Raw genomic sequence first — 27,874 nt, 5'->3', positions numbered from 1 at the left:
GACTTTATAGGTATGTAAATTGCTGAAGCACAGGTGTAGACCTGGTTGGTATGAACATAGAGGCTGAAATGCAGAAGTACTCATTGTTATGACAATTGGTTCTGGCACGTAGCAGTAGACCTGTTTAAAAAAGTACATCTATATTGGGTTAGACGTGCAGGTGCACACCTGGTGTAGTGGAAATTCAGTACTGAGAGAGATTTGGTCATTTCTTAAAACAATAATCTTTATTTAATATTGATTAATTATTGCAATATAATATTAGTTTCACAGATGCAAGGATGATTTTGAAACAATTAGGGATTGTTCTTCTCCTAAGCTATCTCTAGTAAAACACATTCTTGTCTCTGTAATGCAGTCTTTAACCCATTTGTCAGCTCAAGCCATCTCCAGTGACCATACGCCCAGATTAGCTGCAGGGAACTAGAGTGGAGCCCATGAAAACACAGACACTAGTAGGACAGACATGTCTTACAATTAGTTAAATATGAATTGTTAACCATTAATATCAAATAAATCAGGTAAATATGTAATTTTTCCCTCACACTGGTCTATAACACTATTGGGGCTGAAGTAGAAGTGTAAACCTGATTTGTATGAATGTTGAGGCTTGGGCACTTGGGTAGATCTGTTTTTATATGAGTATGCCCTTGGATTTACCTGGTTTACATGAGTAATGGGGTGTAGGGATACACAAGGCTCATACAGGTAATGGGTGTGGATGGACATCTATTGCCCATTCATATATTTTCTGGCAACATGTTTGTGGTAGGAAAAAAAACAATGGGGCTGGGGCACATGTTTTATTATACCACTGTACTCAGAAATTATCTATGAAATGATGAGTGTATACATGTCCGAGATCACAGGACTAACATATGCAAATAACAGGTTAAATAGGTCGTTTCACTAAGATAATGCATGCGCTGTACATATTTGTCCTTAGAAGTGTGTCTGTAGATTGCCCTGGATTGCTCAAGAAGATGCTTGAGTCTCCCCAAATCCTTGCCAACAATTTTTAACCAATCACAGAGGGTTCTATGACGAACTTCCTGCTTTCAGTTGTCTCTCGTCATTAAACTGTTGGACATGGCTTGAAAGTACAAACAATTTCCATAAGTATATTCTTAAGTCCGCGGTTGTCATAATAATGAAACAGCTAACGTGGTTATGTGAAAGTTCAGAATGTGTATGATGTAAGCAGGGGCTGATGTTGTATTAGGCTGTGTCTCAAGGACGTGGAAAGAGGAAGACAAACTCGAGTATCGAGAAAGGGACTCGATTAATCGTTAGCTAACGTTACGGATCTGTTAAAATGGATATCAAGTATATATTGACTACAAAATACGTGTTGTCAACATATCCACTGCAGCACACGATTTTCAGGCCATGTCCATATATGTTTTAGCTAGTTCCGTAATCTAAACCCCAACCGACAGCTACGGCAAAAGGTGAGACGGTTCACCCCACACCGCATTCTAATTCAGTAAAATGATTATGGACGTTCCACTTTGGAATTTGAACAGGTACCTCGGGTTCCTCGCTGCGCAACTCGAATGTCAGCGAATATTTGTCTAGTAATCTGACGTGTCACAATTTGTACTACTTCAGTTTTTCTCTTCATGTTCAACAGGGGGATATTTTCTCGATTGAAGGGAATATATGGGATCGCGAGGTAACTGTCTAATAAATATTTTGAATTGTTTCATATGACTGCCAGAGGTCAAATGTTGCTCACAACCAAGCATGTTGATAGAGGATCGGGTTGAGCTAGCCTCAGTTTCCTTTGTTTACTCAGTTTGCATTTCAGAACAGCTGATACGTCCATTTCAGCACTGCCGCGACACTGCCAGACAGCGTGTTGTAGCTCTGACTTGTCCTGCGACCACTGACACCAAACATACGAGCTCAAGCGGAATGGTAGCACTCGCTCCAACAGACATGTTTCATAGTTGTTATTTGTAGTGGTTTAAGACTAGCGATATATATCGAACGTTCTGTCTGTATTGCGTCGCAGTGCATACACCTTGCTTTCATTGCCTCACGCGACATACCGGTAGGCCGAGCAGCAACGATGTACCAGCAGAAATAAGTGATTTTAATCGGTTTTTGGTTCAAAGAACATCCACAAGTCAACATTTTAACCTGGCTGCATGCTTTTTGTTGTTGTTGTAACAGTCCATTCGAGCACCGAATGGAAACTGTGTGTATATATATATAGTCTAGTCGTGGTGTTCTCATATCTCATTAATTTGTCATTATTGTCATGGTAGGCTAGTAAACTCCTACTGCATTGGTTACACTGTTATGGTTCAGATTTAGGTAAAGATTAAGGATGGAGTCAATTACATTGTGTTCATTTCAAGTTTTTATGAACTGAAATTAGTCATTTCAGAATATGGGATTAGCCAAACTCCCTAATTATGTTAATTCATTCTGATGTTGCCTATCAAGGTCAGTATTTCACTTGACATGCCTTAAACACACACCACTATTGATTATGAGGTGGCTGTATGACTCGCTCTCTGTCCTTTGTGTGTCCTGTGCAGTTACATTTTAGCTCAGATTTTCTAAAATGTACACAGATCAGAGTATATTGGGATTGCCTGAAATGAGAGAATGACATATATTAGAAACATTGTTGGTCCTGTATGGCTCAGTTAGTAGAGCATGGCACGTGCAACGACAGGATTATGGGTTCAATTCCCTGTTTACAGTACAGTTTTAATAAGTTTTACATGACATATTTTCCTTTAATGTCTTGAATATGTGTCTAACAGAGGAGGCTCCTCAGAGGAGGAAGTGGAGGACCATCCTCCTCAGTCAATTTCATGGCTTTTTTGAAATAGTGAAACATTAAAGTTATACTTTTTAGATAAAACTATACTAAATATATTAACCAAATAATTTATTAAAACACACTGTTTTGCAAAGGTCTACAGTAGCCTAAACAGCAATCTGTGGGTCAGCACCATGGTGTAGCCTGAGGACAGTTAGTTTACGTCCTCCTCTGGGTATATTGACTTCAATACAAAATCTAGGAAGCTCATGGTTCTCACCCCCTTCCATAGACTTGGACAGCAATCATGACAACTTCTGGAGGACGTCCTCCAACCTATCAGAGCACTTGCAGCATTAACAGATGTTGTCTACTCGGTCAAAGGATCAGAGTTTAAATCTAGTTCTAAAAGCATACGCTACAGCTAGCATTGCCGTGCATAAAATGTGACTCAGAGAGTGAAAGACAATAGTTTTACAGTTTTGAACAAATTAATTTCTTTAAAAATGAACGAGAGGGAGAGCTATATTTTGTTGTATTTTTTTTCTCACTTAGCTAGCGAATGCAGCTAGATAGTTTAGCCTACTCAAACACGTAGCTCAAACAGAGAGGGATGCTATGTTAGCTAGCTGGGTATGGCTATCCAACATTGGAACTCTTCCAAGTCAAGGTAAGCTTTTGCTTTTATTAATTTATTGCCGCCGGGGCCTGCCGGTGTAACTGTTAAACTGCTTGCTGACTGTACTCTCTACTGCATGATTGTAGCAGGTTTACTAATGCGTTAGTTCTAGTAGCTAAGTTGATTATGAGATTAGCTAATATGTTGACAATGATGTAGGCTGCGTGTAGCGGTTATGTTATGAAGGTTTGGCTTGGAAAGTTTTTTTCGCCTGGTCACAGGTAGCTGATGTGTTGTGCACTGAAGTCCACAAGTGAAGGGAAAAGGTGAGAGGAGGAGAGTGCGTTGATGCGAGAGAATTATATGAGCAAAATTATTATGTTTGCATGTGGCTGCTATGAAAGTGAACTGTTTGCGTGATCAGGGGTGTGTTCATTCTGCCAATTCTGTTGAAAACCGTTTCTTAAACGGAAGAAAACGAGACTTCGATAAACATACCTGAATTTGTCCAATAGAAACTCTCGTTTGCAAATGTTGGACTAATGATTACGCCCTAGATCAGCTAGATGCAGGCAAGAGTCTGCAAGGCGGTATTGAATGTGTCAGTCTGTTACCTTGATTACTCATAATGTTCTCTCGACCTGTGCACCTACGTTGTAAACGTTTATTCATAGGCTAAGTTGTAGCAGCCTCATGATGGGTATAGGGAAAATGTGAGTATCATGTAGTAGCTTAAACCTATCAATGTTTTATTGAGCTGGATGAATGGAATATGAAGAACAGTTATCCAATATGCTATAATAGAAATAAGGCCATGCTCATAAAAAAAATTAAAATATTCCTTCCTCATCTTAAACGTTACCGACCTCTACTGGTGTCTAATGGTTTCTGTCTTGTGTTTCCCTATGCAGTTTCATCGGTTGAAATGAGTGTGCGTGCGGGGCAGGGTAGCAACGAGGTTCTGGTGTCCCAGGCGGTGTGGGACTACTTGGCCGCCGCCGGCCGGCCCTGGCTCATAGACTTCCAGGACAAGCAGGGCCTCAGCGCAGGCATTATCCGCAGAGGGGAGCGGGGAGGCTGCTGTGCAGTGCGGCTACGCCCCGTAGAGGGCTCCCGTTCTGGGGGAGGACCCGGGATGATGGAGGGGGGACCCATCTCCAATGAGACGCGCAAGTCCTTCATAGACTTATGCCGCTGCGCCCGGAAAGAGATGAGCAAACAAGAGGGGGGTCCTAAGTGGAAGAGGTCCATGCTGCCCTGTGTTGGGGTGGGGGTCCTGGAGGGGGATGGAGAGGGGAGCCTGCTAACACCTCAGCCTCCCCAGCCCAGACGCTCTCAGAGGCAGCAACAGAGGTGTAGGAAGCCTGCGGAGGATGAGGCCTGTGTGGTCCTCTCCAACTCCATGAATTCCATGAACTGCATGTCCCACGATGCATCAGGACAGAGGAAGCAGGACAACATGGAAGTCAACTGCAGTATGATGGCATCCTCTCATAGCCACTCCCAGAGTGAAGCAGATGACCACACCTCATGTTCCATCTGCATGGGAGACATGGTGGAGAGGACCACGCTGGAGAGGTATAGCTACATATTTCAAGTTTTAATGTCACATGCACAGGAACAGTGAAATGCCTTTCTTGTAAGCTCTAACCCCAACAATGCAGTAATCAATAACAATGTAATACTAAAAATAACAAGGTAGGGCCCCGAGTGGCACAGTGGTCTAAGACACTGCATCTCAGTGTAAGAGGCGTCACTGCAGTACCTGGTTCGAATCCAGGCTGCATCACATCCGGCCGTGATTGGGAGTCCCATAGGGTGGCGCACAATTGGCCCAGCATCGTCGGGATTTGGCCGGGGTAGGCCGTCATTGTAAATAAGAATTTGTTCAAACTTCCTAGGGATAGCCCCTTTTTTTTCTTCTTCAATTTTCGCCAAAAATGGCATGCCTAAATCTAACTGCCTGTAGCTCAGGCCCTGAAGCAAGGATATACATATTCTTGGTACAATTTGAAAGGAAACACTTTGAAGTTTGTGGAAATGGGAATTGAATGTAGGAGAATATAACATAATAGATCTGGTAGAAGAAAATACAAAGAAAAAAACAACCGTTTCTTTTTTTTCTACCACCATCTTTGAAATGCAACAGAAAGGTCCCAAATCTAGCCATTACTCTGGTTGTAATTCCGATGGTGTCCACAAGATGGCAACAGTCTATGTGCATAGTTTCTAATTGATAACTTGTAGTATGAGAACTACATGACATTTAGTGTGAAGTCACCCAGGCAAATCGTGAAGGAGACATTTACATTCACATGAATTTTTTTTGCAAGAATATCGTCAAATCTGTATACTTGGACTTTGATTTAGCTTTTCCAGTATTAGTAGCCATATTATAAGTTCAACATTTGCAAAACACCCAGTTTTCATAACTCTCCATATTCTTATGATTTTTGTCCAAAAGGAAAAGGCTTGCTGTCGCACAAGGTTAGCAGCTACATTTTGCGACAGATACAGGTTTTCCCGATAGCCAATGAGCTGGGCTTTACAGGACTATCTAGCTAGCCTTCTTTGACCCCGATTGGTGCTTATTTGACACAGTTACAGTCGATCAAGTGAAAGACCGCCGGCGTCATCAGCGTGCTATGAAGGCGTCGCTCTCTGAACAAATTTGGTGTCTTATAGGATGTACTACACCCCTAATGATATAGTGAAGTCTGGCTACAGTCTAAGCTCTCTAAGGAATAAGTACGAATGTGATTTGACTGGTTGAAACAACGTTTAGGGTAAGGTTTTCACAGATTCCTTTCTTTGCAAATTGAACGAGTGGAAATACAAAATCGATCGTGCATGCTATATGTACCCTTTTAGGATATGAAAAAGGATTTTATCTAACAAAACGACACTTCATGTTATCTCTGGGACCCTTTGGATGATAAATCAAAGCAAGATTTCAAAATGTAAGTACACATTTCACCTTCAGAGGTTAATTTAACAAACCTATCGTGGTGAAAAAAGTGTTTTGTTAGTTGCTCTCAAACAATAGCATGGCATTTTTTCGCAGTAATAGCTACTGTAAATTGGACAGTGCAGTTATATTAACAAGAATTTAATCTTTCACCCGATATAAGACACTTCTATGTACCGACATTTGTTGTTTCTCTAAAATCTGTGATCGTGACACACGGCGCTGCATGATTTACAACTGTCCCGTTGACGGGACTCCTATCCCTAACACTGACTTGCCTAGTTAAAAAAGGTAAAATAATAAATAAATAAAACACTATGTAAAAATAAGTAAGCATACTATATACAGGGTCAGTTCCAGTACCATATTTACAATGTGCAGGCATACTGCATCGATAGATAGATATGTATAGGGGTAAGGTAACTAGGCATCAGGATATATGATAAACAGAGTAGCTGCAGCATATATGATTGTGTGTGTAGAGTCAGTATAAATGTATGTGCATATTGTGTGTGAGCTAATTGAGTGTTTGTATGTGGGTTGGGGTATCAGTGTGCATTGTGTGTAGGGCCCTGTGAGTGTACATAGAGACCGTGCAAAAATAAGAATAAAGCACAAAGGTAAACTATGTCAGCCACGCCCGTTGCTGACAGGTGTATAATATCGAGCACACAGCCATGCAATCTCCATAGACAAACATTGGCAGTAGAATGGCCCGTACTGAAGACCTCAGTGACTGTCAACGTGGCACCGTCATAGGATGCCACCTTTCCAAAAGTCAGTTCATCAAGTTTCTGCCCTGCTAGAGCTGCCCCGGTCAACTGTAAGTGCTGCTATTGTGAAGTGGAAACGTCTAGAAGCAACAATGGCTCAGCCACGAAGTGGTAGGACATACAAGCTCACAGAACGGGACCACCGAGTACTGAAGCTCGTAGCATGTAAAAATCCCCTGTCCTCGGTTGCAACACTCACTATCGAGTTCCAAACTGCCTCTGGAAGCAGCGTCAGCACAAGAACTGTTCGTCTGGAGCTTTATAAAATTGGTTTCCATGGCCGAGCACACAAGCCTAAGGTAATCCGCAATGCCAAGCGTCGGCTGAAGTGGTGTAAAGCTCACCCGCCATAGGACTCTGGAGCTGCGGAAACGTACTCTCTGGCGTGATGAATCACGCTTCACTTCTGGCAGTCCGATGTACGAATCTGGGTTTGACAGATGCCAGGAAAACGCTACCTGCCCGAATGCATAGTGCCAACTGTAAAGTTTGGCAGAGGAGGAATAATGGTCTGGAGCTGTTTTTCCATGGTTCGGGCTAGGTCCCTTAGTTCCAGTAAAGGGAAATCTTAACGCTACAGCATACAATGACATTCTAGACATTTCTATGCTTCCAACTTTGTGGCAACAATTTGGGGAAGGTCCTTTCCAGTTTCAGTGTGACGATGCCCCCGTGCACAAAGCAAGGTCCATACAGAAATGGTTTGTGGATCAGTGTGGAAGAACTTAACTGGCCTGCACAGAGCCCAGACCTCAACCCCATCAAACACCTTTGGGATGAATTGGAACGCTGACTGCGAGCCAGGCTTAATCACCCGATCTCACTAATGCTCTTGTGGCTGAATGGAAGCAAGTCCATGTAGCAATGTTTGAACATGTAGTGAAAAGCCTTCCCAGAAGAGTGGAGGCTGTTATAGCAGCAAAGTGGGGACCAACATAATGTTAATGCCCATGTTCGACGAGCAGGTGTCCACGTAGTCTAGGCCATGCAGTGTATGTAATGTTTTCAAAATTGAAAGTAAAACCATTCTCTCACTCCCTCCCAAGGTGTGGCCACGCATTCTGCCGGTCATGTCTGGACCAGGCCTTCAAGGTGAAGAGAGCGTGTCCGGTGTGTCGTCTGGTGTACGGCCAGCTCATAGGGAATCAGCCGGCTTCCGGGACTATGATGGTGGAGAGGGACCCAGATCTGGAGTTGCCGGGACACGAGGGCTACGGGTGTATCTGCATCATCTATAGCTTCACACCTGGTCTACAGGCGGTGAGTATATATGACATGAGAACAACCACAAGGAGGTACAGTTGAAGTCGGAAGTTTACATACACTTTGGTTGGAGTCATTAAAACTCGTTTTTCTACCACTCCACAAATTTCTTGTTAACAAACTATGGTTTTGGCAAGTCGGTTAGGACATCTACTTTGTGCATGACACAAGTAATTTTTCCAACAATTGTTTACAGACTACAGATGATTTCACTTATAATTCACTGTATCACAATTCCAGTGGGTTGGAAGTTTACATACACTAAGTTGACTGTGCCTTTAAACAGCTTGGGAAATTCCAGAAAATGATGTCATGGCTTTAGAAGCTTCTGATAGGCTAATTGACATAATTTGAGTCAATTGGAGGTGTACCTGTGGATGTATCTCAAGGCCTACCTTCAAACTCAGTGCCTCTTCGCTTGACATCATGGGGAAATGAAAAGGAGCCAGCCAAGACGCCTGAAGGTACCACGTTCATCTGTACAAACAATAGTATGCAAGTATAAACACCATGGGACCACGCAGCCGTCATACCTCTCAGGAAGGAGACGCGTTCTGTCTCCTAAAGATGAACGTACTTTGGTGTGAAAAGTGCAAATCAATCCCAGAACAACAGCAAAGGACCTTGTGAAGATGCTGGAGGAAACAGGTACAAAAGTATCTATATCCACAGAAAAACTAGTTCTATATCGACATAACCTGAAAGGCCGCTCAGCGAGGAAGAAGCCACTGCTCCAAAACCGCCATAAAAAAGCCAGACTACGGTTTGCAACTGCACGTGGGGACAAAGAAAGAGAAATGGAGAAATGTCCTCTGGTCTGATTTAACAAAATAGAACTGTTTGGCCATAATGACCATCGTTATGTTTGGAGGAAAAAGGGGGATGCTTGCAAATCGAAGAACACCATCCCAACCGTGAAGCACGGGGGTGGCAGCATCATGCTGTGGGGGTGCTTTGCTGCAGGAGGGACTGGTGCACAAAATAGATGGCATCATGAGGGAGGAGAATTATGTGGAAATATTGAAGCAACATCTCAAGACATCAGTCAGGAAGTTAAAGCTTGGTCACAAATGGGTCTTCCGAATGGACAATGACCCCAAGTATACTTCCAAAGTTGTGACAAAATGGCTTAAGGACAACAAAGTGAAGGTATTGGAGTGGCCATCAGAAAGCCCTGACCTCAATCCTATAGAAAATGTGTGGGCAGAACTGAAAAAGCGTGTGCGAGCAAGGAGGCCTACATACCTCACTCAGTTACACCAGCTCTGTCAGGAGGAATTGGACAAAATTCACCCAACTTATTGTGGGAAGCTTGTGGAAGGCAACCCGAAACGTTTGACCCAAGTTAAACAATTTAAAGGCAATGCTACCAAATACTAATTGAGTGTATGTAAACTTCTGACCCACTGGGAATGTGATGAAAGAAATAAAATCTGAAATAAATCATTCTCTCTACTATTATTCTGACATTTCACATTCTTAAAATAAAGTGGTGATCCTAACTGACCTAAGACAGGGAATCTTTTACTAGGATTAAATGTCAGGAATTGTGAAAAACTGAGTTTAAATGTATTTGGCTGAGGTGTATGTAAACTTCCGACTTCAACTGTAATATGTACAGAAATGGGGATTAGTAAGAAGTTTTTGTTCTAGTCCACTTCCAGGGCTTTGCTGTCTCTGACACAGCATTTGCATTGCTAACCTTATCTCTTTAGTAGTATTCAGTTTTATATAACATTTAAAAAAATAAGATGAATACTTCATAGACTACACAAACCACCCTTCAAATCGAAGTTTATTGGTCGAATACACAGATGGCAGGTGCAGCGAAATGCTTATGTTACTAGCTCTGACAGTGCATTACAATTACTGTGGTTCTTCAATAATTATGCATAGCACTTGTTGGATGCAAATTTGTCCTGCTGATTTAGTTACACCGTGATATTTTCCCACATCATCTTGATCCACTAAGGAATTTTCCGAATGCGAGTTAAGTGACGAACAGCTGTTCTGATGGCACATGCGACGCGACAACGGCCCAAGGGCTGGAAAAAAAGTGTTCACGAGGAGTGTCCAGAATATTTTGTCTCATTCATTACGCAGGTGAAGACCGTTGTGCCTGAATCCACGTTGGATCGAATATCCCTAGAAATTGATGTTGATTATCTGTTGTTGCCTGCTTGACTTACAGCAGGGTCTCGTTAGATTTAACAGAGAAGGTAATGAGCAAATTTTTTCTCCACTTGTTTTTGTGCCTCGGATTGGACACAGTCTACTGTGCGCAATTGTGTAGGATAGACTATTGCACAACACCCAACGCTATTCCTATTGATTATTCTGGATACAATAACAAATTACATAGCGTAGTGGGCTTATTGACAATATGATCTGGTGAAATAATAAAATAACATGACAAATCAATTTTGTTTTCCATGTTAGAGCTGCAGTTTTAAACTACAAGGAGCTTGAAGTAGCCTACTTGAATTTGGAGCTCAGAAATGAAGTACTGGAATAGGCCTAGCTTGAAAATCAGACATTTCATCCATTTGGTGGTGAAAAGTTGTAATTATTGTAGCCAGTTGTCTATATGAACCGTGCTTAAAGGATGTATAGTCTTAGGTCTATGTTGTTGTATAGCTAGAGTTATGAGCCAATTTGCATACATTTACTTTTATTCCCCTAAGTGCACGTGGAACTGCATGAAAATCATTTTTTCCCCAAACCATTTTGAAATTGATTCCAATGTCACACAATGGCCCCATTTTATTTATAGAAAGACCCATAAACAGAATATGAGGGGACCAGTGTTCAATTACTCTATATACAGTGCATTCGCAAAGTATTCAGACCCTGTAAAAAAAAAATATATATATATATTTATATAAGTATTCAGACCCTTTGCTATGAGACTTGAAATTGAGCATTCTGTTTCCATTGATCATCCTTGATGTTTCTACAACAGTCCACATGTGGTAAATTCAATTGATTGGATATGATTTGGAAAGGCACACACCTGTCTATGTAAAGTCCCACAGTTGACAGTGCATGTCAGAGCAAAAACCAAGCCATGAGTTCAAAGGAATTGTCCGTAGAGCTCCGGGACAGGAATGTAGAAGCACACATCTGGGGAAAGGTACCAAAAAATTCTGCAGCATTGGAGGTCCCAAAGAACATAGTGGCCTCCATCATTCTAAATTGGAAGAAGTTTGGAACCACCAAGACTCTTCCCTGAGCTGCCCGCCCGGCCAAACTGAGCAATCGGGGGAGAAGGGCCTCGGTCAGGGAGGTGACCAAGAACCCAATGGTCACTCTGACAGAGCTCCAGAGTTTCTCTGTGGAGATGGGAGAACCTTCCAGAAGGACAACCATCTCTGCAGCACTCATCTAATCAGGCCTTGCCACTCCTCGGTGAAAGGAACATGACAGCCTGCTTGGAGTTTGCCAAAAGGCACCTAAAGACTCTGACCTTGAGAACAAGGTTATCTGGTCTGATGAAACCAAGATTGAACTCTTTGGCCTGAATGCCAAGCTTCACGTCTGGAGGAAACCTAGCACCATCCCTATGGTAAAGCATGTTGGTGGCAGCAACGGAGCACAGAGAGCTGTGCTCCATTCATCTTTCCCTCGATCCTGACTAGTCTCCCAAACCCTGCCACTGAAAATCACAGCATGATGCTGCCACCAACATGCTTTACCGTAGGGATGGTGCCAGGTTTCCTCCAGAAATCCTTGATGAAAACCTGCTCCAGAGCACTCAGGACCTCCTACTGGGGTGAAGGTTCACCTTCCAACAGGACAATGACCCTAAGCACACAGCCAAGACAACGCAGGAGTGGCTTCGGGACAAGTCTCTTGAGTGTCCTTGAGTGGCCCAGCCAGAGCCCGGACTTGAACCCGATGGAACATCTCTGGAGAGACCTGAAAATAGCTGTGCAGCGACACTTTTGCTTTGTCATTAGGGGGCATTGTGTTTAGGTTGAGGTAAAAAAATAAAAAATAAATAAAAAAAAATCAATTTTAGGTTAAGGCTGTAACTTAAAATGTGGAAAAAGTAAAAGGTCTGATTATTTTTCCGAATGGACTGTACATGGGGCATTAGTCTCAAGATGCAGGGCTTAGTTTCTGGCAGTTAGCTGGCCAGTGATAATTGTTAAACAGTCTGATGGCCTGGTCTCTTGGTCCCGGCTCTGATGCACCTGCACCCTCTCTGTCTGCTAGATGGTAGCAGAGTAAACCGACCGTGGCTCAAGTGGCTAAGGTCCTTAATGTTCTTTTTGGCCTTCCTTTGGCACAGAGTGCTGTTAATGACCTAGAGGGCAGGCAGCGTGCCCCCAGTGATGTGTTGGGCTGACCTCACCACCCTCTGGAGAGACATGCAGTTGAGGGGGGTGCAGTTGCCGTACCAGGAGGTACGACAAAATCCTCTCAATGGTGTATCTGTAGACGTTTGTGAGGGTCTTACGGGCCATGCCAAATTTCTTCAGCCGCCTGAGGTTGAAGATTTTCCGTGTTGGTGTGGTGGGATCATTTCAAGTCCATTTCAGGTCCCCTTTCACTTAAGAATATTCATACACTTTGGTAGTTTTCCTGGGGCTATGAAAATCCAGAAATAACATATCTTTCATAACTGGGCACTCAATTAGTATCTTACCCATATGTTTGTCTTAACAAAAAGCTTGGATATTTCAATGAAAACATGCCATGCTTGAAGTAATGTTATTGAATTTCTATACCACTTAACACCATTTTTGTGGTTATTGTATCTGTGTGTATATGTACATCTCATTTTTGTTCCTGTTCTTTTCAAACTTTCCTCTGAATTATGCCTGGGTCATGCAGCCGGAGCACCCTAACCCTGGTGTAAGCTACCCGGGTACGGACCGCATGGCTTACCTCCCAGACAGCCCAGAGGGGAACCGGGTCCTGGGCCTGCTCCGCCGGGCCTTTGAGCAGCGCCTCATCTTCACTATAGGGACCTCCATGACTACGGGAATGCATAACGTCATTACCTGGAACGACATCCACCACAAAACTTCCATATGGGGCGGACCACGCTGGTATGGAAACGCCTGTCTTTACTGAAGGCTAATGGAGATTTTAGTGTGTTTCTAAGATGTGAGATGTGACAGTAGCTTTAAAAAAATATATATGTTTAACAAATTTCAAACATCTAGTGATAAATGTATGTATATCTCTAACTCTTTCTATCACTCGATCACTCACAAGTCACACAGAATCACATGGCTTTAGTCTTATGAGATGTGACCGAACAAGAAAGCTATCCATGTTTTGAGCATGTGGTGAGAGGTTAAATGATGATTTCTGTCGGCCATTTGCTCCTAGAAGGCACTCTAGCTGTTCCTGCGATGACAACTGTCAATGACATGCTAATGGTGTTTTTATTTAATTTCCCCTGACAGCTTTGGCTACCCAGACCCCACTTACCTGGTGAGAGTGACTGAGGAACTCCGAGAGAAAGGCATCACTGCGGACTGACCGTCCAGATTCCAGAATGTTCCATTCTAGGAACACTAGGAATTCTAGGAACCTCTAGCTGTCCTGCTGCTGGTGGTTGCTAGGCTGCAGGCTCCTGGACCTAGACCCAGCAGGGCAGCGGATGAATACGACAGGGGACAGGGCTTGGCTCCACAGCAGAAACAGGATTACAGCCCAGTGAAGACTCTCATATCACTCCAAGACCTCTATGTGGAAAATCCTAACTTCTACTTAAATTGAATTTTCATTTAATCATGCAATGATGTCAATTAGAGACCATTCGACTTAAGTGGAAGTGAAAATTTGTCTTAAGTGGAATTTAGGTTTCACCCTTGTGTTCCTATGTTAGGTATCTATCTTCTGCTCAATCCAGCAGCACTTTGTGTGTAAGAAAACATAAAAGTGAGAGCAATGTGATTTTCTGTGTGACACAATCCTCTACCTTTCACTTGTGTTGACAATAGCAGGAATTTTTTTCTGAACTCATCCGAGCAGTTATAATGTAGGGATTTAATAAGTTGGTAAGTAATAAGTATTTAAATATTATTTTGAAGTCAAAGTAAAAGATAAGTCTATTTTGCCTGATATGTTTATTTCCATGCTGGGGAACACGTTCTTTATTTACCAGTTGCAAGCGCACATTATTGGTGGTCTTTCCAGTACGTTCGTAGAATAATTTACTTTTTCTTTAATTATTTTCTGTGATAACCTGTTACTTACAGTTTGTATAAAGACCATATCTGAGATAGGTGGCAGGCAGAATAGCACTGTCTGCTTCAATAGAAAGCTTCTAACTAAATAATTTAATTTCTCTAAAAGACGTTGCAATCTAAAGCACTCATAGGCACTTTGACAAAGGCAGTCAGTCAGTCGTTCAGTTCAGTGGCGGGCTGGTTGTTCTCTGCATATCATTAGAATGATCATGGTTCTCTGCTTCCTTTTCAGGGAAGACTAGTCTATGGAATAGTGCTCTGAGCAAATCGGGTAGGTGTTAGTCGTTAACAGCCCTGAAGCTAATAGCCTGGTAGCTATAAGTTGATGTCAATTTGCTTCGAGCCCTTCATTTCCATTTTAATCTTCCTCTCCTTTGATTTCTTCTCGCTTTTTACTTCCATAGGAAGAATGTTTTCTATTTGTGCTGGTCTAGGATCGGTGTGGCCTTTTTAAATCATAATGAATAAATTAGGGACCCTGATCCTAGATCAGCACTCGTACTCTGAGACTCTTTTTATGAATACGGAACCAGTTTTTGAACTGCTTGAGTTCAGTTTGATGTCCGGTCAGTCATTGGTCCTCATTTTCTACTGACCAGATTTACACGATGATGTCAAATGAGAAGGGCAAGATGTCGAATCACTTAAACCAAATCAAAGACAGAAAAGGGCTCTGAAATAATTAACTATGTGTCTGAAATGGCACTCTATTCCCTATATAGTGCACGAGTGCTGATAGGGGCCCATAGGGCTCTGGTCAAAAGTGGTGCACTATATAGGACTGGTTAAAAGTAGTGTACTGTGTCGGGAATAGGGTGCCATTTTGGACGCCAGCCCTGTCTGACCAGATGTTTGATTGTCTCATAAATAAAGAGGTATCTATCTGCTGTAATTAAAGTTTGTCTTAAGAGAATCTAGAATTAACAGTAAGTACCTGTAATATGAAAATGTTAAGGAGAATACTGCAGTCCCTTATAGGTGTATTGTCAGTGATTTATTTAATTACCTTGTTTTGATACATTTCTCATTGTTAGCGTGCCTTCTATTCAAGTTTGAAGAAAATGTAGCATGTTGATACTAATGAATAAGCAATTCTTTAGTAGACTATCAAATTCTTATTTGGAGGGTCAGCCGCAGCAGGAATTATGTTTTGTGCTTTCTGCCTTTCTACAGTTTGAGAATATAGAAACGGATGTGTATTTGACGTAACCTTTCTGCTATAAACAGTCGAAGTAGTCCAAAAATGTAGCCTCACTCATATGATCAATCTGTGTGTGTGATTTATAAATAAAACACTTTTTGATGAGAAGAATATGCATATAGTCCAGTCTGTGTTAACCTCTTATTCATTTGTCTGCAGTCGGATGATGTGAAATAATTTACTTGGCCCATACATTAATGAAATATCCATTGCTACGACCCAAATGGCACCCTATTTATGATAGCAAAAGTAGTGCACTATATAGGGTGCCATTTGGGACTTGAACTTTCCCCCCCCCATCTGTTTTTGTATTTTTTTGTTTAGGGACCAACTCGAATATCTTTTGAGAGACAGGAATAGTAGTTCAGATCAAGCTACCATGCAAATATTTCTATGCAGTAAACTATGTAAGTGAACTGGGGGTTGGGGTACAGGCAGGGGAATACATATTGAAAAGGATTGTGTTGCAAATTGATTGTGAGAAGTTAAAGATTTGCTTTTCTAATTGTGTTCATTTGTATTTTATGAGTCTGTTGATGTTAAACAATTATGTGGTTTACATTTTAATACTTGAATAAAAAAAAGGTTATGTTCTGTTTATGGTGGTGGTATTGTTTATTATTGATTTAATATTATGTAAATAGCCTCAGTACAAATCTGACATTTATGATCACATGTTTTTGATTATGCAATATTATAGCGAGACTTATTTATTTATGGTTGTAACACAACTCAACCCTCAGGAAGATATCCTATGCCTTGGTTCACACAAGGCAGCGCAAACTATTGAAGTGGAACTTAGCTTCCAACGGGTGACGTATGGTAATGACTAGATGTGGGAGGCTTTACTCCTCTTTCTGTCGACATAGTCCTCTTCCTGAAAAGCATAGTTCAGCTCAGACGAGTTGGTCAGATGACTTTGCGTTTTCCTGTTTCTGCTACAAATTAACTATGTACAAAATGTCCTCAAACGCTTAATCTACAATGACATCATCTGGATTCTCCAACATAGGCGATAGATGTACTTCTGCAGCAGAGCAGAGACTCGGCGGCGACGAGGAGGACCATTGCATAATATGCATGGACAGTTTTCAGGAAAAGATCACTTTAAAGTGTTCTCACTCATTCTGTTCAAGTTGTATTGACTCGTTTTTCAAAATTAAGCCCGCATGTCCGGTATGTAATAGTTTTCACGGGACCTACGAAGGAACGCAGCCCCGGGACGGGATCATGACAGTGAGACGCAACAGGCAGTGTTTACCTGGCTATGAGGAGGGGAATGGACATATCACGATTGATTATCACTTTCCAGCCGGAGTACAAGGGGTGAGATTTATTGTAGCCTATGTTTACTTTATATGTGACGCAGATGGCCTATATTTTATCGCAGAATTGAAAGTGTCCATAGACATTGTGCCACTATTGACTTGAAGATGAAAGGGCCATGCGTATAGTCGGAGATTAGTCAGAGATTCATCTTAATGTTCATGTTGTTCTTGAACGCCCTTATACGGAAGTCGATGAATTGCTTTGGTACTGCCCCTCCATGGCATTACAGTCTTGCTGGTGATGTCATGCCAGACAGATTAGCTGCTGACTTCTTTATCACCTAAGGTGAAGTTTGATCCTCCATGAGTCCCTAATTATAAGTAGTATGCTTCATCTTACCACCAACAGTCAGTTATTTAAAATAACATGATTAGGCCTACTGCCAGAGGAGAAGACCCAGCTCCGGTTTTGAGTCTGGTTCCTTTTGAGGTCTCATCCTTCTAGGGAGTTTTTCCTTGCTAGTGTGGAAAGGGGTTTTATAGACACCGTTGATTGATTGATATTCCTCTTTCTCGCCACATCCCGACCAGCCTGAGCATCCGAACCCGGGTGAGAAGTACTGCAGCACATCCAGGACAGCCTTTCTGCCAGCCTGTGAGGAAGGAGAGAAGGTACTGAGGCTGCTCCAGACAGCCTTTCACAGGAGGCTCATCTTCACCATCGGGACATCAGCCACCACCGGCCTCACCAACTCCATCACATGGAACGACATACACCACAAGACCAACATTGGTGGAGGACCACAGTTGTAAGTAGTCCTATCTATCCTAGTCTGAGGAAATAGAATCAGAATACTCACATACTGTTTGAATGCTCCTGAAGTTTCATGGTGACATTTCTGTCTCTAAGACTAATGAAGACCCATATCAGTGATTGACGGTGTTGTAACAGTGTTATTGACATTCGAGAGCGATCAAACATTGCCATGTTTTTGAAACGGCAGATCAATGTGACACTGAAGCTATTACGCCCTCTCTCTTTCCTCTTTGTTAGTTTTGGGTATCCAGACCCGGGCTACCTCTCTAGGGTCCAGGAGGAGCTTCGTCTGAAGGGAGTGACAGAGGAGAGCTGACTCCACTGGAGCTTCATGAAACCATAGAATTAGAATTACTCTTAGTTCAAATTCTATACATATTGTCACACTCAGGAATCAAACACAAGACGAGAAGAGCAGTTACGGTGTTGGGGAAGCTTCACTGAAAATATAGTTTACCAAGCTACCAATGCACACTAGAAGCTAAGCTACCCTTAAGAAAAATATAGTTTCCTTAAAGTTACTTTGAAAAGTAGTACACTACATCAAAACTACTTTGTGAAAAATGATCAAATTTAAATCTGAAATGTCATAGACTACAAGTTGCAAGAACAGATCACTTTACTGGTCAAATGTTATTAACAGAATGTGTAATTTGGCCTATTAAACACACAACAATTGCCTACTACGCCCATATTTTCTTTTCTTTTAGCAAAAAAAGCTGTGTGGGTTTCCAGTGGTTAGCTACACCACCACATGGCAAAAAAAGTAATTAACTACTGAAAACACTACCTAGATTTGAATTCAGTTCAACTACCACCAAACTACTGTAAAATGTAGTTAAATTACTAGTTGAACTACATGTAGTTCACTACTGAGCAGTTATGATTGTAGCCAACGGTTCCCAAAAAGGTTGGTTACAGACGTACAAAAATATCATACCTCCAAGACATGCAGCCCCAGACCATGACACTCCCACCGTTACAATAACAGGGAACAGGGGAGTTATTTTTTATATATTTCTTTGGGGGGGGGTTGATATTTGTGCATCTAGAAGGGTTAAGAAAAATATTTGATTCTTATTTACAATAAAAGTGACTTCAAAATGACACAATGCATTATTTACTATTGTGCACAAAATAATCTGAAACACAACCAAAACAAAGAGCAAATGCATCCAACAAATTTGTAGTCACAAGCTTGATGTAGTCATTGCGTGCTATGAATATGGGACCAAGTGCTGTAATTTCTAAATGGGTCACCCGATATGGATGAAAGTACCCTCAAATTAAAGCAGTCAGTCTTTGTTTAATTTCAAATCCAAACTTTTGGAGTACAGAGCCAAAAGAAGTAAAGATTCTTCACTGTCCCAATAAGTATTTGTGCTACCGAGTGGCACAGCGGTCTAAGGCACTGCATCTCAGTGCTAGAGGCGTCACGACAGACCCTGGTTCAATTCCAGGCTGTATCACAACCGGCCGGGATTGGGAGTCCCATAGGGCGGTGCACAATTGGCCCAGTGTCGTTAGGGTTTGGCCGGGGTAGGCCATCGTAAATATGAATTTGTTCTTAACAGACTTGCCTGGTTTAATAAAAATAAATACATAATTATGGAGGGCACTGTATATGGTAGCATAGCTTTAAGATGGTTCATCAAAGATGTGCGTTTTGACTCAATGCCTGAAAGTTGTGTTCTCAATATTATATTGCAGTTTCTTTATTTGTTTAAAAATGCTTATTTTTCTCCACTGATTGTGGCAGAAAAAAAAGCTTTTGATCCATGTATCAGAGAGCTAAGCGAACATTTATATTATAAAAAAAATAAAATATATACACATACACAAACACTGACTGTACAAAACATTAAGAACACCTTAATGAGTTGCACCCCCCCACACATACTATACACAATCCATGTCTCATTTGTCTCAAGGCTTAAAAATCCTTCTTTAACCTGTCTCCTCCCCTTCATTTCCACTGATTGAAGTGGATTTAACAAGTGACATCAATAAGGGATCATAGCTTTCACCTGGTAAGTCTACGTCATGGAAAGAGCAGGTGTTCTTAATGTTTGTACACACACACACACACACACACACACACACACACACACATAGTATATCAAAAAAGTGAGTGCACCCCTCACATTTTTGTAAATATTTGAGTATATCTTTTCATGTGACAACACTTCAGAAATGACATTTTGCTACAATGTGAAGTAGTGAGTGTACAACTTGTATAACAGTGTAAATTTGCTGTCCCCTCAAAATAACAACACACAGCCATTAAATGTCTAAACCGCTGGCAACAAAAGTGAGTACACCCCTAAGTGAAAATGTCCAAATTGGGCCCAGTGTCAATATTTTGTGTGGCCACCATCATTTTCCAGCACTGCCTTAACCCTCTTGGGCATGGAGTTCACCAGAGCTTCACAGGTTGCCACTGGAGTCCTCTTCCACTCTTCCATGACGACATCACGGAGCTGGTGGATGTTAGAGACCTTGCACTCCTCCACCTTCCGTTTGAGGATGCCCCACAGATGCTCAATAGGGTTTAGGTCTGGAGACATGCTTGGCCAGTCCATCACCTTTACCCTCAGCTTCTTTAGCAAGGCAGTTGTCGTCTTGGTGTGTTTGGGGTCATTGTCATGTTGGAATTACTGCCCTGCAGCCCAGTCTCCGAAGGGAGGGGATCATGCTCTGCTTCAGTATGTCACAGTACATGTTGGCATTCATGGTTCCCTCAATGAACTGTAGCTCCCCAGTGCCGGCAGCACTCATGCAGCCCCAGACCATGACACTCCCACCACCATGCTTGACTGTAGGCAAGACACACTTTTCTTTGTACTCCTTACCTGGTTGCCGCTTGACACCATCTGAACCAAATAAGTTTATCATGGTCTCATCAGACCACAGGACATGGTTCCAGTAATCCATGTCCTTAGTCTGCTTGTCTTCAGCAAACTGTTTGCGGGCTTTCTTGTGCATCATCTTTAGAAGAGGCTTCCTTCTGGGACGACAGCCATGCAGACCAATTTGATGCAGTGTGCGGCGTATGGTCTGAGCACTGACAGGCTGACCCCCACCCCTTCAACCTCTGCAGCAATGCTGGCAGCACTCATACGTCTATTTCCCAAAGACAACCTCTGGATATGACGCTGAGCACGTGGACTCAACTTCTTTGGTCGACCATGGCGAGGCCTGTTCTGAGTGGAACCTGTCCTGTTAAACCGCTGTATGGTCTTGGCCACCGTGCTGCAGCTCAGTTTCAGGGTCTTGGAAATCTTCTTATAGCCCAGGTCATCTTTATGTAGAGCAACAATTCTTTTTTCCGATCCTCAGCGAGTTCTTTGCCATGAGGTGCCATGTTGAACTTCCAGTGACCAGTCAGTATGAGGGAGTGTGAGAGCGATGACACCAAATTTAACACACCTGCTCCCCATTCACACCTGAGACCTTGTAACACTAACGAGTCACATGACACCGGGGAGGGAAAATGGCTAATTGGGCCCAATTTGGATATTTTCACTTAGGGGTGTACTCACTTTTGTTGCCAGCAGGTTAGACATTAATGGCTGTGTGTTGTGTTATTTTGAGGGGACAGAAAATGTACACTGTTATACAAGCTGTACACTCACTACTTTACATTGTAGCAAAGTGTCATTTCTTCAGTGTTGTCACATGAAAAGATATACTTAAATATTTACAAAAATGTGAGGGGTGTACTCACTTTTGTGAGATACTGTGTGTGTGTGTGTGTGTGTGTGTGTGTGTGTGTATATATATATATATATATATATATATATATATATATATATATATATATATATATATACATACATACACACACACTGAACAAAAATATAAATGCAACATGTAAAATGTAAAATGTTGGTCCCAAGAAGCTGAATAAACAGCATGATCATTACACAGGTGCACCTTGTGCTGGGGACAATAAACTACCTCTAAAATGTGCAGTTTTGTCACACAACACAATACTACAGATGTCTCAAGTTTTGAGGGAGCATGCAATTGGCATTCTGACTGCAGGAATGTCCACCAGAGCTGTTGCCATAAAATTGCATGTTAATTTCTCTACCAACATCGTTTTAGAGAATTTGGTAGTATGTCCAACCGGCCTCACAACCGCAAACCACATGTAACCACGCCAGTCCAGGACCTCCACATCCAGATTCTTCACCTGCGGGTTCGTCAGAGACCAGCCACACAGACAGCTAATGAAACTGAGTATTTCTGTCTATAATAAAGCCCTTTTGTAATGGAATGTGTAGCCTATAGTTCTAATTATTGAAGTTTAAGTTATGAAGCCTGTAAGAATCTTTGATAGCCTAGTGGTGCTCATCCTGTCGAGCTGATCTGTACATGTTGGTAGGCGCAAATAATGTGTAGGCCTGCGGCTGCATTTCAGATACATTTTTGTACATTCGAACAGCAGTAGGACCAATCTACCTTGTTTTATTAGGGCTTTAAAGCAATACTAGTTGTGCCCCCCTATGGATTTAAATTCCCAATCTGGCCCTCATACCATCATGGCCACCTAATCATCCCCTGCTTCCAATTTGCTCATTCATCGCCACTCCTCCCCCCCCCCCCTGTAACTATTCCCTAGGTCGTTGCTGTAAATGAGAATGTGTTCACAGTCAACTTATCTGGTAAAATAAGGGTACCCCCCCCCCAAAAAAAACGTTATGGCTTCCCAGTGGGCATGCCTGGCTCCCAAGTGGGTCCCAGGCCCACCCATGGCTGCGCCCTTGACCAATCATGTGAAATCCATAGATTAGGGCCTAATGAATTTATTTCAATTGACTGATTTCCTTATATGAACTGTAACTCAGTAAAATCGTTAAAATTGATGCATGCTGCGTTTATATTTCTGTTCGGTGTATATATATATATAGTACCAGTCAAAAGTTTGGACACACCTACTCATTCAAGGGTTTTTCTTTATTTGACTGTTTTCTACATTGTAGAATAATGAAATAACACATATGGAATCAAAAAAAGTGTTAAACAAATCCAAATATATTTTTGATTCTTCAAAGTAGCCACCCTTTGCTTTGATGACAGCTTTGCACACTCTTGGCATTCTCTCAACCAGCATCATGAGGTAGTCACCTGGAATGCATTTCAATAAACAGGTGTGCCTTGTTAAAAGTTAATTTGTGGAATTTCTTTCCTTCTATCGTTTGTTTTTGAACAGGATGATGACCCAACACACCTTCAGGCTGTGTAAGGGCTATTTGACCAAGAAGGAGAGTGATGGAATGCTGCATCAGATGACCTGGCCTCCACAATCACCAAGACCTCAACCCAATTGAGATAGTTTGAGATGAGTTGGACCGCAGAGTGAAGGAAAAGCAGCCAACAAGTGCTCAGCATATGTGGGAACTCCTTCAAGACTGTTGGAAAAGCATTCCAGGTGAAGCTGGTTGAGAGAATGCCAAGAGTGTGCAAAGCTGTCACCAAGACAAAAGGTGGCTGTTTTTTTTAATTTTCTATTTTTTTTATTTCACCTTTATTTAACCAGGTAGGCTAGTTGAGAACAAGTTCTCATTTACAACTGCGACCTGGCCAAGATAAAGCAAAGCAGTGCCACACAAACAACACAGAGTTACACATGGAATAAACAAACATACAGTCAATAACACAATAGAGAAAAAGTCTATATACAGTGTGTGCAAATTAGGCAAGAGGTGGGGGAGGTAGGCAATAAATAGGCAATTTTCAAGAATTTAAGAATTTCAAATATAAAATATATTTTGATTTGTTTTACCCTTTTTTTGTGGTTACTACATGATTCCATATGTGTTATGTTATAGTTTTGATGTCACTATTATTCTACAATGTAAAAATAGTAAAAAATAAAGAAAAATCCTTGAATGACTAAGTGTGTCAAAACTTTTTACTATTACTGTGTGTATATATATATATATACACTGCTCAAAAAAATAAAGGGAACACTTAAACAACACAATGTAACTCCAAGTCAATCACACTTCTGTGAAATCAAACTGTCCACTTAGGAAGCAACACTGATTGACAATAAATTTCACATGCTGTTGTGCAAATGGAATAGACAACAGGTGGAAATTATAGGCAATTAGCAAGACACCCCCAATAAAGGAGTGGTTCTGCAGGTGGGGACCACAGACCACTTCTCAGTTCCTATGCTTCCTGGCTGATGTTTTGGTCACTTTTGAATGCTGGCGGTGCTTTCACTCTAGTGGTAGCATGAGACGGAGTCTACAACCCACACAAGTGGCTCAGGTAGTGCAGCTCATCCAGGATGGCACATCATTTACATTTACATTTAAGTCATTTAGCGGACGCTCTTATCCAGAGCGACTTACAAATTGGTGCATTCACCTTATAATATCCAGTGGAACAACCACTTACAATAGTGCATCTAAATCTTTTAAAGGGGGGTTAGAAGGATTACTTTATCCTATCCCAGGTATTCCTTAAAGAGGTGGGGTTTCAGGTGTCTCCGGAAGGTGGTGATTGACTCCGCATCAATGCCAGCTGTGGCAAGAAGGTTTGCTGTGTCTGTCAGTGTAGTGTCCAGAGCATGGAGGCGCTCCCAGGAGATAGGCCAGTACATCAGGAGACGTGGAGGAGGCCGTAGGAGGGCAACAACCCAGCAGCTGGACTGCTACCTCCGCCTTTGTCCAAGGAGGAGCAGGAGAAGCACTGTCAGAGCCCTGCAAAATGACCTCCAGCACAAATGTGCATGTGTCTGCTCAAACGGTCAGAAACAGACTCCATGAGGGTGGTATGAGGGCCCGACGTCCACAGGTGGGGGTTGTGCTTACAGCCCAACACCGTGCAGGACGTTTGGCATTTGCCAGAGAACACCAAGATTGGCACATTCGCCACCGGCACCCTGTGCTCTTCACAGATGAAAGCAGATTCACACTGAGCACGTGACAGACGTGACAGAGTCTGGAGACGCTGTGGAGAACGTTCTGCTGCCTGCAACATCCTCCAGCATGACCGGTTTGGCGGTGGGTCAGTCATGGTGTGGGGTGGCATTTCTTTGGGGGGTCGCACAGCCCTCCATGTGCTCGCCAGAGGTAGCCTGACTGCCATTAGGTACCGAGATGAGATCTTCAGACCCCTTGTGAGACCATATGCTGGTGCGGTTGGCCCTGGGTTCCTCCTAATGCAAGACAATGCTAGACCTCATGTGGCTGGAGTGTGTCAAGTCCATAGCATCAAGTGGAAGGCATTGATGCTATGGACTGGCCTGCCCGTTCCCCAGACCTGAATCCAATTGAGCACATCTGGGAAATCATGTCTCGATCCATCCACCAACGCCACGTTGCACCACAGACTGTCCAGGAGTTGGCGGATGCTTTAGTCCAGGTCTGGGAGGAGATCCCTCAGGAGACCATCCGCCACCTCATCAGGAGCATGCCCAGGCGTTGTAGGGAGGTCATACAGGCACGTGGAGGCCACACACACTACCGAGCCTCATTTTGACTTGTTTTAAGGACATTACATCAAAGATGGATCAGCCTGTAGTGTGGTTTTCCACTTTAATTTTGAGTGTGACTCCAAATCCAGACCTCCATAGGTTGATAAATTGGATTTCCATTGATTATTTTTGTGTGATTTTGTTGTCAGCGCATTCAACTATGTAAAGAAAAAAGTATTTAATAAGATTATTACTTTCATTCAGATCTAGGATGTGTTGTTTAAGTGTTCCCTTTATTTTTTTGAGCAGTATATATATATATATATATATATATATATATACTATTATTATATAATAATAATATATAAATGTTCTTATATACCTCCTAATTCATCTCAATTAGATTATTGTTTATAGAGCAGTCAATTAAATCTGTTAAATTGTTTTCATGTACAGGATGTCCTTGTTGTGTATGACAGAATCCGCACCTCCATGCCATTTTCCTTCTACGTCAATAGAGGGCGATCCTCTCCTTCAAAATAACAGGAGCGTGCTTGGTATGCCGCCTCAGCACCAAATCCACTCTCTCTAAAACACTATAAAACAGCACCTCCGCACACCCCACCTGGCAAACCGGGAACATTCTCAGAACATTACCTAAGATTCCCATTAAGTTCTATTTACTGTAGGGTTGTATCTAACATGATGATAACAAAATGTTTATTTTTCTTCCAGAAAATGTTTTAAATGAAATATCCTTGGAATGTTCTCCTAGCGGTAACTAAAATGTTGTGTTCAACATCTGTAACAACCGCTACAGAACATTCCCCAAATGTTGTAATTAGGTTTCCAGGTAATGTAATAACACAATGTATCAGTAATGAGATGGCACTGACAGACATGGTCGCCCTGTTTCTAGCTCCTAGCAAACTTTGCTATATTTCATTTTTTGGTGTGTTATTTCTTACATTATTTAATCAGAACGTTTCTAGTACTATCACCTACAGCCAAAAATGCATTTTGGATATTAGATCAGTGGTCACTCACCAGAAATTCTACCAGAAATGTGACTTCCCAGACTTGGATCCTTTGTTTGAAATGCCCGAGGCGGCCCCGTTCATCCTGGATGATACTCCAAAACGTTGCTGCCGGAGGAGAGGGAGGAGAAATAGGGTCCTAGTCAGACTCAGGAAGTGGGCATACCACCCACTGCTTTCGAGTATATTACTCGCTAAATTTCAGTCCATAAACAATAAAATAGATGAGCTCAGTGCGAGGATCTTCTTCCAGAGAGACATAAAGGACTGTAACATAGTCTGTTTAATGGAATCATGGCTCTCTCCGGATATATTGTCCCCATCCATACAACCAGCAGAGTTCTCGGTTCATTGCACGGACAGGAAAAATAACTCTCCGGGAAACACAGAGGTGGAGGAGAATGTGTCATAATTAACAACTCATGGTATGATTGAGGTAACATACAGAAAGTCAAGTCCTTTTGTTCTCCCCATCTAGAATATCTCATCCTCAAATGCCCACCGCATTACTTCCCAAGATAATTTTTTTGTTTATAGTCACTGCCGTGTAAGTTCCCCTACATGCCGACACCGCAATGGCTCTCAAGGAACTACAGTTGAAGTCGGAAGTTTACATACACCTTAGCCAAATACATTTAAACTCAGTTTTTCACAATTCCTGACATTTAATCCTAGTAAAAATTCCCTGTCTTAGGTCAGTTAGATTCACCACTTTATTTTAAGAATGTGAAATGTCAGAATAATAGTAGAGAAAATGATTTATTTCAGCTTTTATTTCTTTCATCACATTCCCAGTGGGTCAGAAGTTTACATACACTCAATTAGTATTTGGTAGCATTGCCTTTAAATTGTTTAACTTGGGTCAAACGTTTCGGGTTGTCTTCCACAAGCTTCCCACAATAAGTTGGGTGAATTTTGTCCCATTCCTCCTGACAGAGCTGGTGTAACTGAGTCAGGTTTGTAGGCCTCCTTGCTCGCACATGCTTTTTCAGTTCTGCCCACACATTTTCTATAGGATTGAGGTCAGGGCTTTCTGATGGCCACTGCAATACCTTGACTTTTTTGTCCTTAAGCCATTTTGCCACAACTTTGGAAGTATGCTTGGGGTCATTGTCCATTCGGAAGACCCATTTGTGACCAAGCTTTAACTTCCTGACCGATGTCTTGAGATGTTGCTTCAATATATCCACATAATTATCCTTTCTCATGATGCCATCTGTTTTGTGAAGTGCATCAGTTGCTCCTGCAGAAAAGCACCCCCACAGCATGATGCTGCCACCCCCGTGCTTCACGGTTGGGATGGTGTTCTTCGATTTGCAAGCATCCCCCTTTTTCCTCCAAACATAACGATGGACATGGTACAGATGAACGTGGTACCTTCAGGCGTTTGGAAATTGCTCCCAAGGATGAACCAGACTTGTGGAGGTCTACAATTGTTTTTCTGAGGTCTTGGCTGATTTCTCATGATGTCAAGCGAAGAGGCACTGAATTTGAAGGTAGGCCTT

At 42.1% G+C, this 27,874-nt stretch overlaps 2 protein-coding genes across 5 annotated transcripts; both read left to right on the top strand.

Annotated features, from left to right (window-relative positions):
- The first annotated feature begins 1,050 nt into the window (after positions 1–1,050).
- Positions 1,051–16,410, top strand: LOC106567006 (probable E3 ubiquitin-protein ligase DTX3). Of its 4 annotated transcripts, XM_014135766.2 has the most exons (6): positions 1,051–1,451; positions 1,634–1,675; positions 4,310–4,976; positions 8,186–8,399; positions 13,242–13,459; positions 13,823–16,410. In XM_014135766.2, exons 2-6 carry the CDS (start codon positions 1,663–1,665, stop codon positions 13,896–13,898), a joined length of 1,188 nt encoding a protein of 395 aa, XP_013991241.1. In that variant the 5' UTR covers positions 1,051–1,451; positions 1,634–1,662; the 3' UTR covers positions 13,899–16,410. The 4 variants fall into 4 exon arrangements, with proteins under 4 accessions (XP_013991241.1, XP_013991242.1, XP_013991244.1 ...); XM_014135767.2 differs by lacking the exon at positions 1,634–1,675; XM_014135769.2 differs by lacking the exons at positions 1,051–1,451; positions 1,634–1,675 and adding an exon at positions 1,792–1,920.
- A 249-nt stretch (positions 16,411–16,659) lies between these two features.
- On the top strand, positions 16,660–18,580 carry LOC106567009 (probable E3 ubiquitin-protein ligase DTX3). Its single transcript, XM_014135774.2, has 3 exons — positions 16,660–17,138; positions 17,672–17,889; positions 18,135–18,580. Exons 1-3 carry the CDS (start codon positions 16,797–16,799, stop codon positions 18,211–18,213), a joined length of 639 nt encoding a protein of 212 aa, XP_013991249.1. The 5' UTR covers positions 16,660–16,796; the 3' UTR covers positions 18,214–18,580.
- The last annotated feature ends 9,294 nt before the right edge of the window (positions 18,581–27,874 follow it).

This window comes from Salmo salar, chromosome ssa13, assembly GCF_905237065.1.
Source record: "Salmo salar chromosome ssa13, Ssal_v3.1, whole genome shotgun sequence".
Classification (NCBI taxonomy): domain Eukaryota; kingdom Metazoa; phylum Chordata; class Actinopteri; order Salmoniformes; family Salmonidae; genus Salmo; species Salmo salar.
This window is presented reverse-complemented; position numbering and strand designations above follow the sequence as displayed.

Bases quoted from the DNA above. Each gene is read 5' to 3' on its own strand.
- LOC106567006 (XM_014135766.2), top strand. The intron at 4,977-8,185 runs GTATAGCTACAT...CTCCCTCCCAAG, and splicing joins GAGAGGACCACGCTGGAGAG to GTGTGGCCACGCATTCTGCC. The intron at 8,400-13,241 runs GTGAGTATATAT...TGGGTCATGCAG, and splicing joins TCACACCTGGTCTACAGGCG to CCGGAGCACCCTAACCCTGG.
- LOC106567009 (XM_014135774.2), top strand. From the start codon at position 16,797: ATGACATCATCTGGATTCTCCAACATAGGCGATAGATGTACTTCTGCA. The intron at 17,139-17,671 runs GTGAGATTTATT...CATCCCGACCAG, and splicing joins TTCCAGCCGGAGTACAAGGG to CCTGAGCATCCGAACCCGGG. The intron at 17,890-18,134 runs GTAAGTAGTCCT...CCTCTTTGTTAG, and splicing joins ATTGGTGGAGGACCACAGTT to TTTTGGGTATCCAGACCCGG.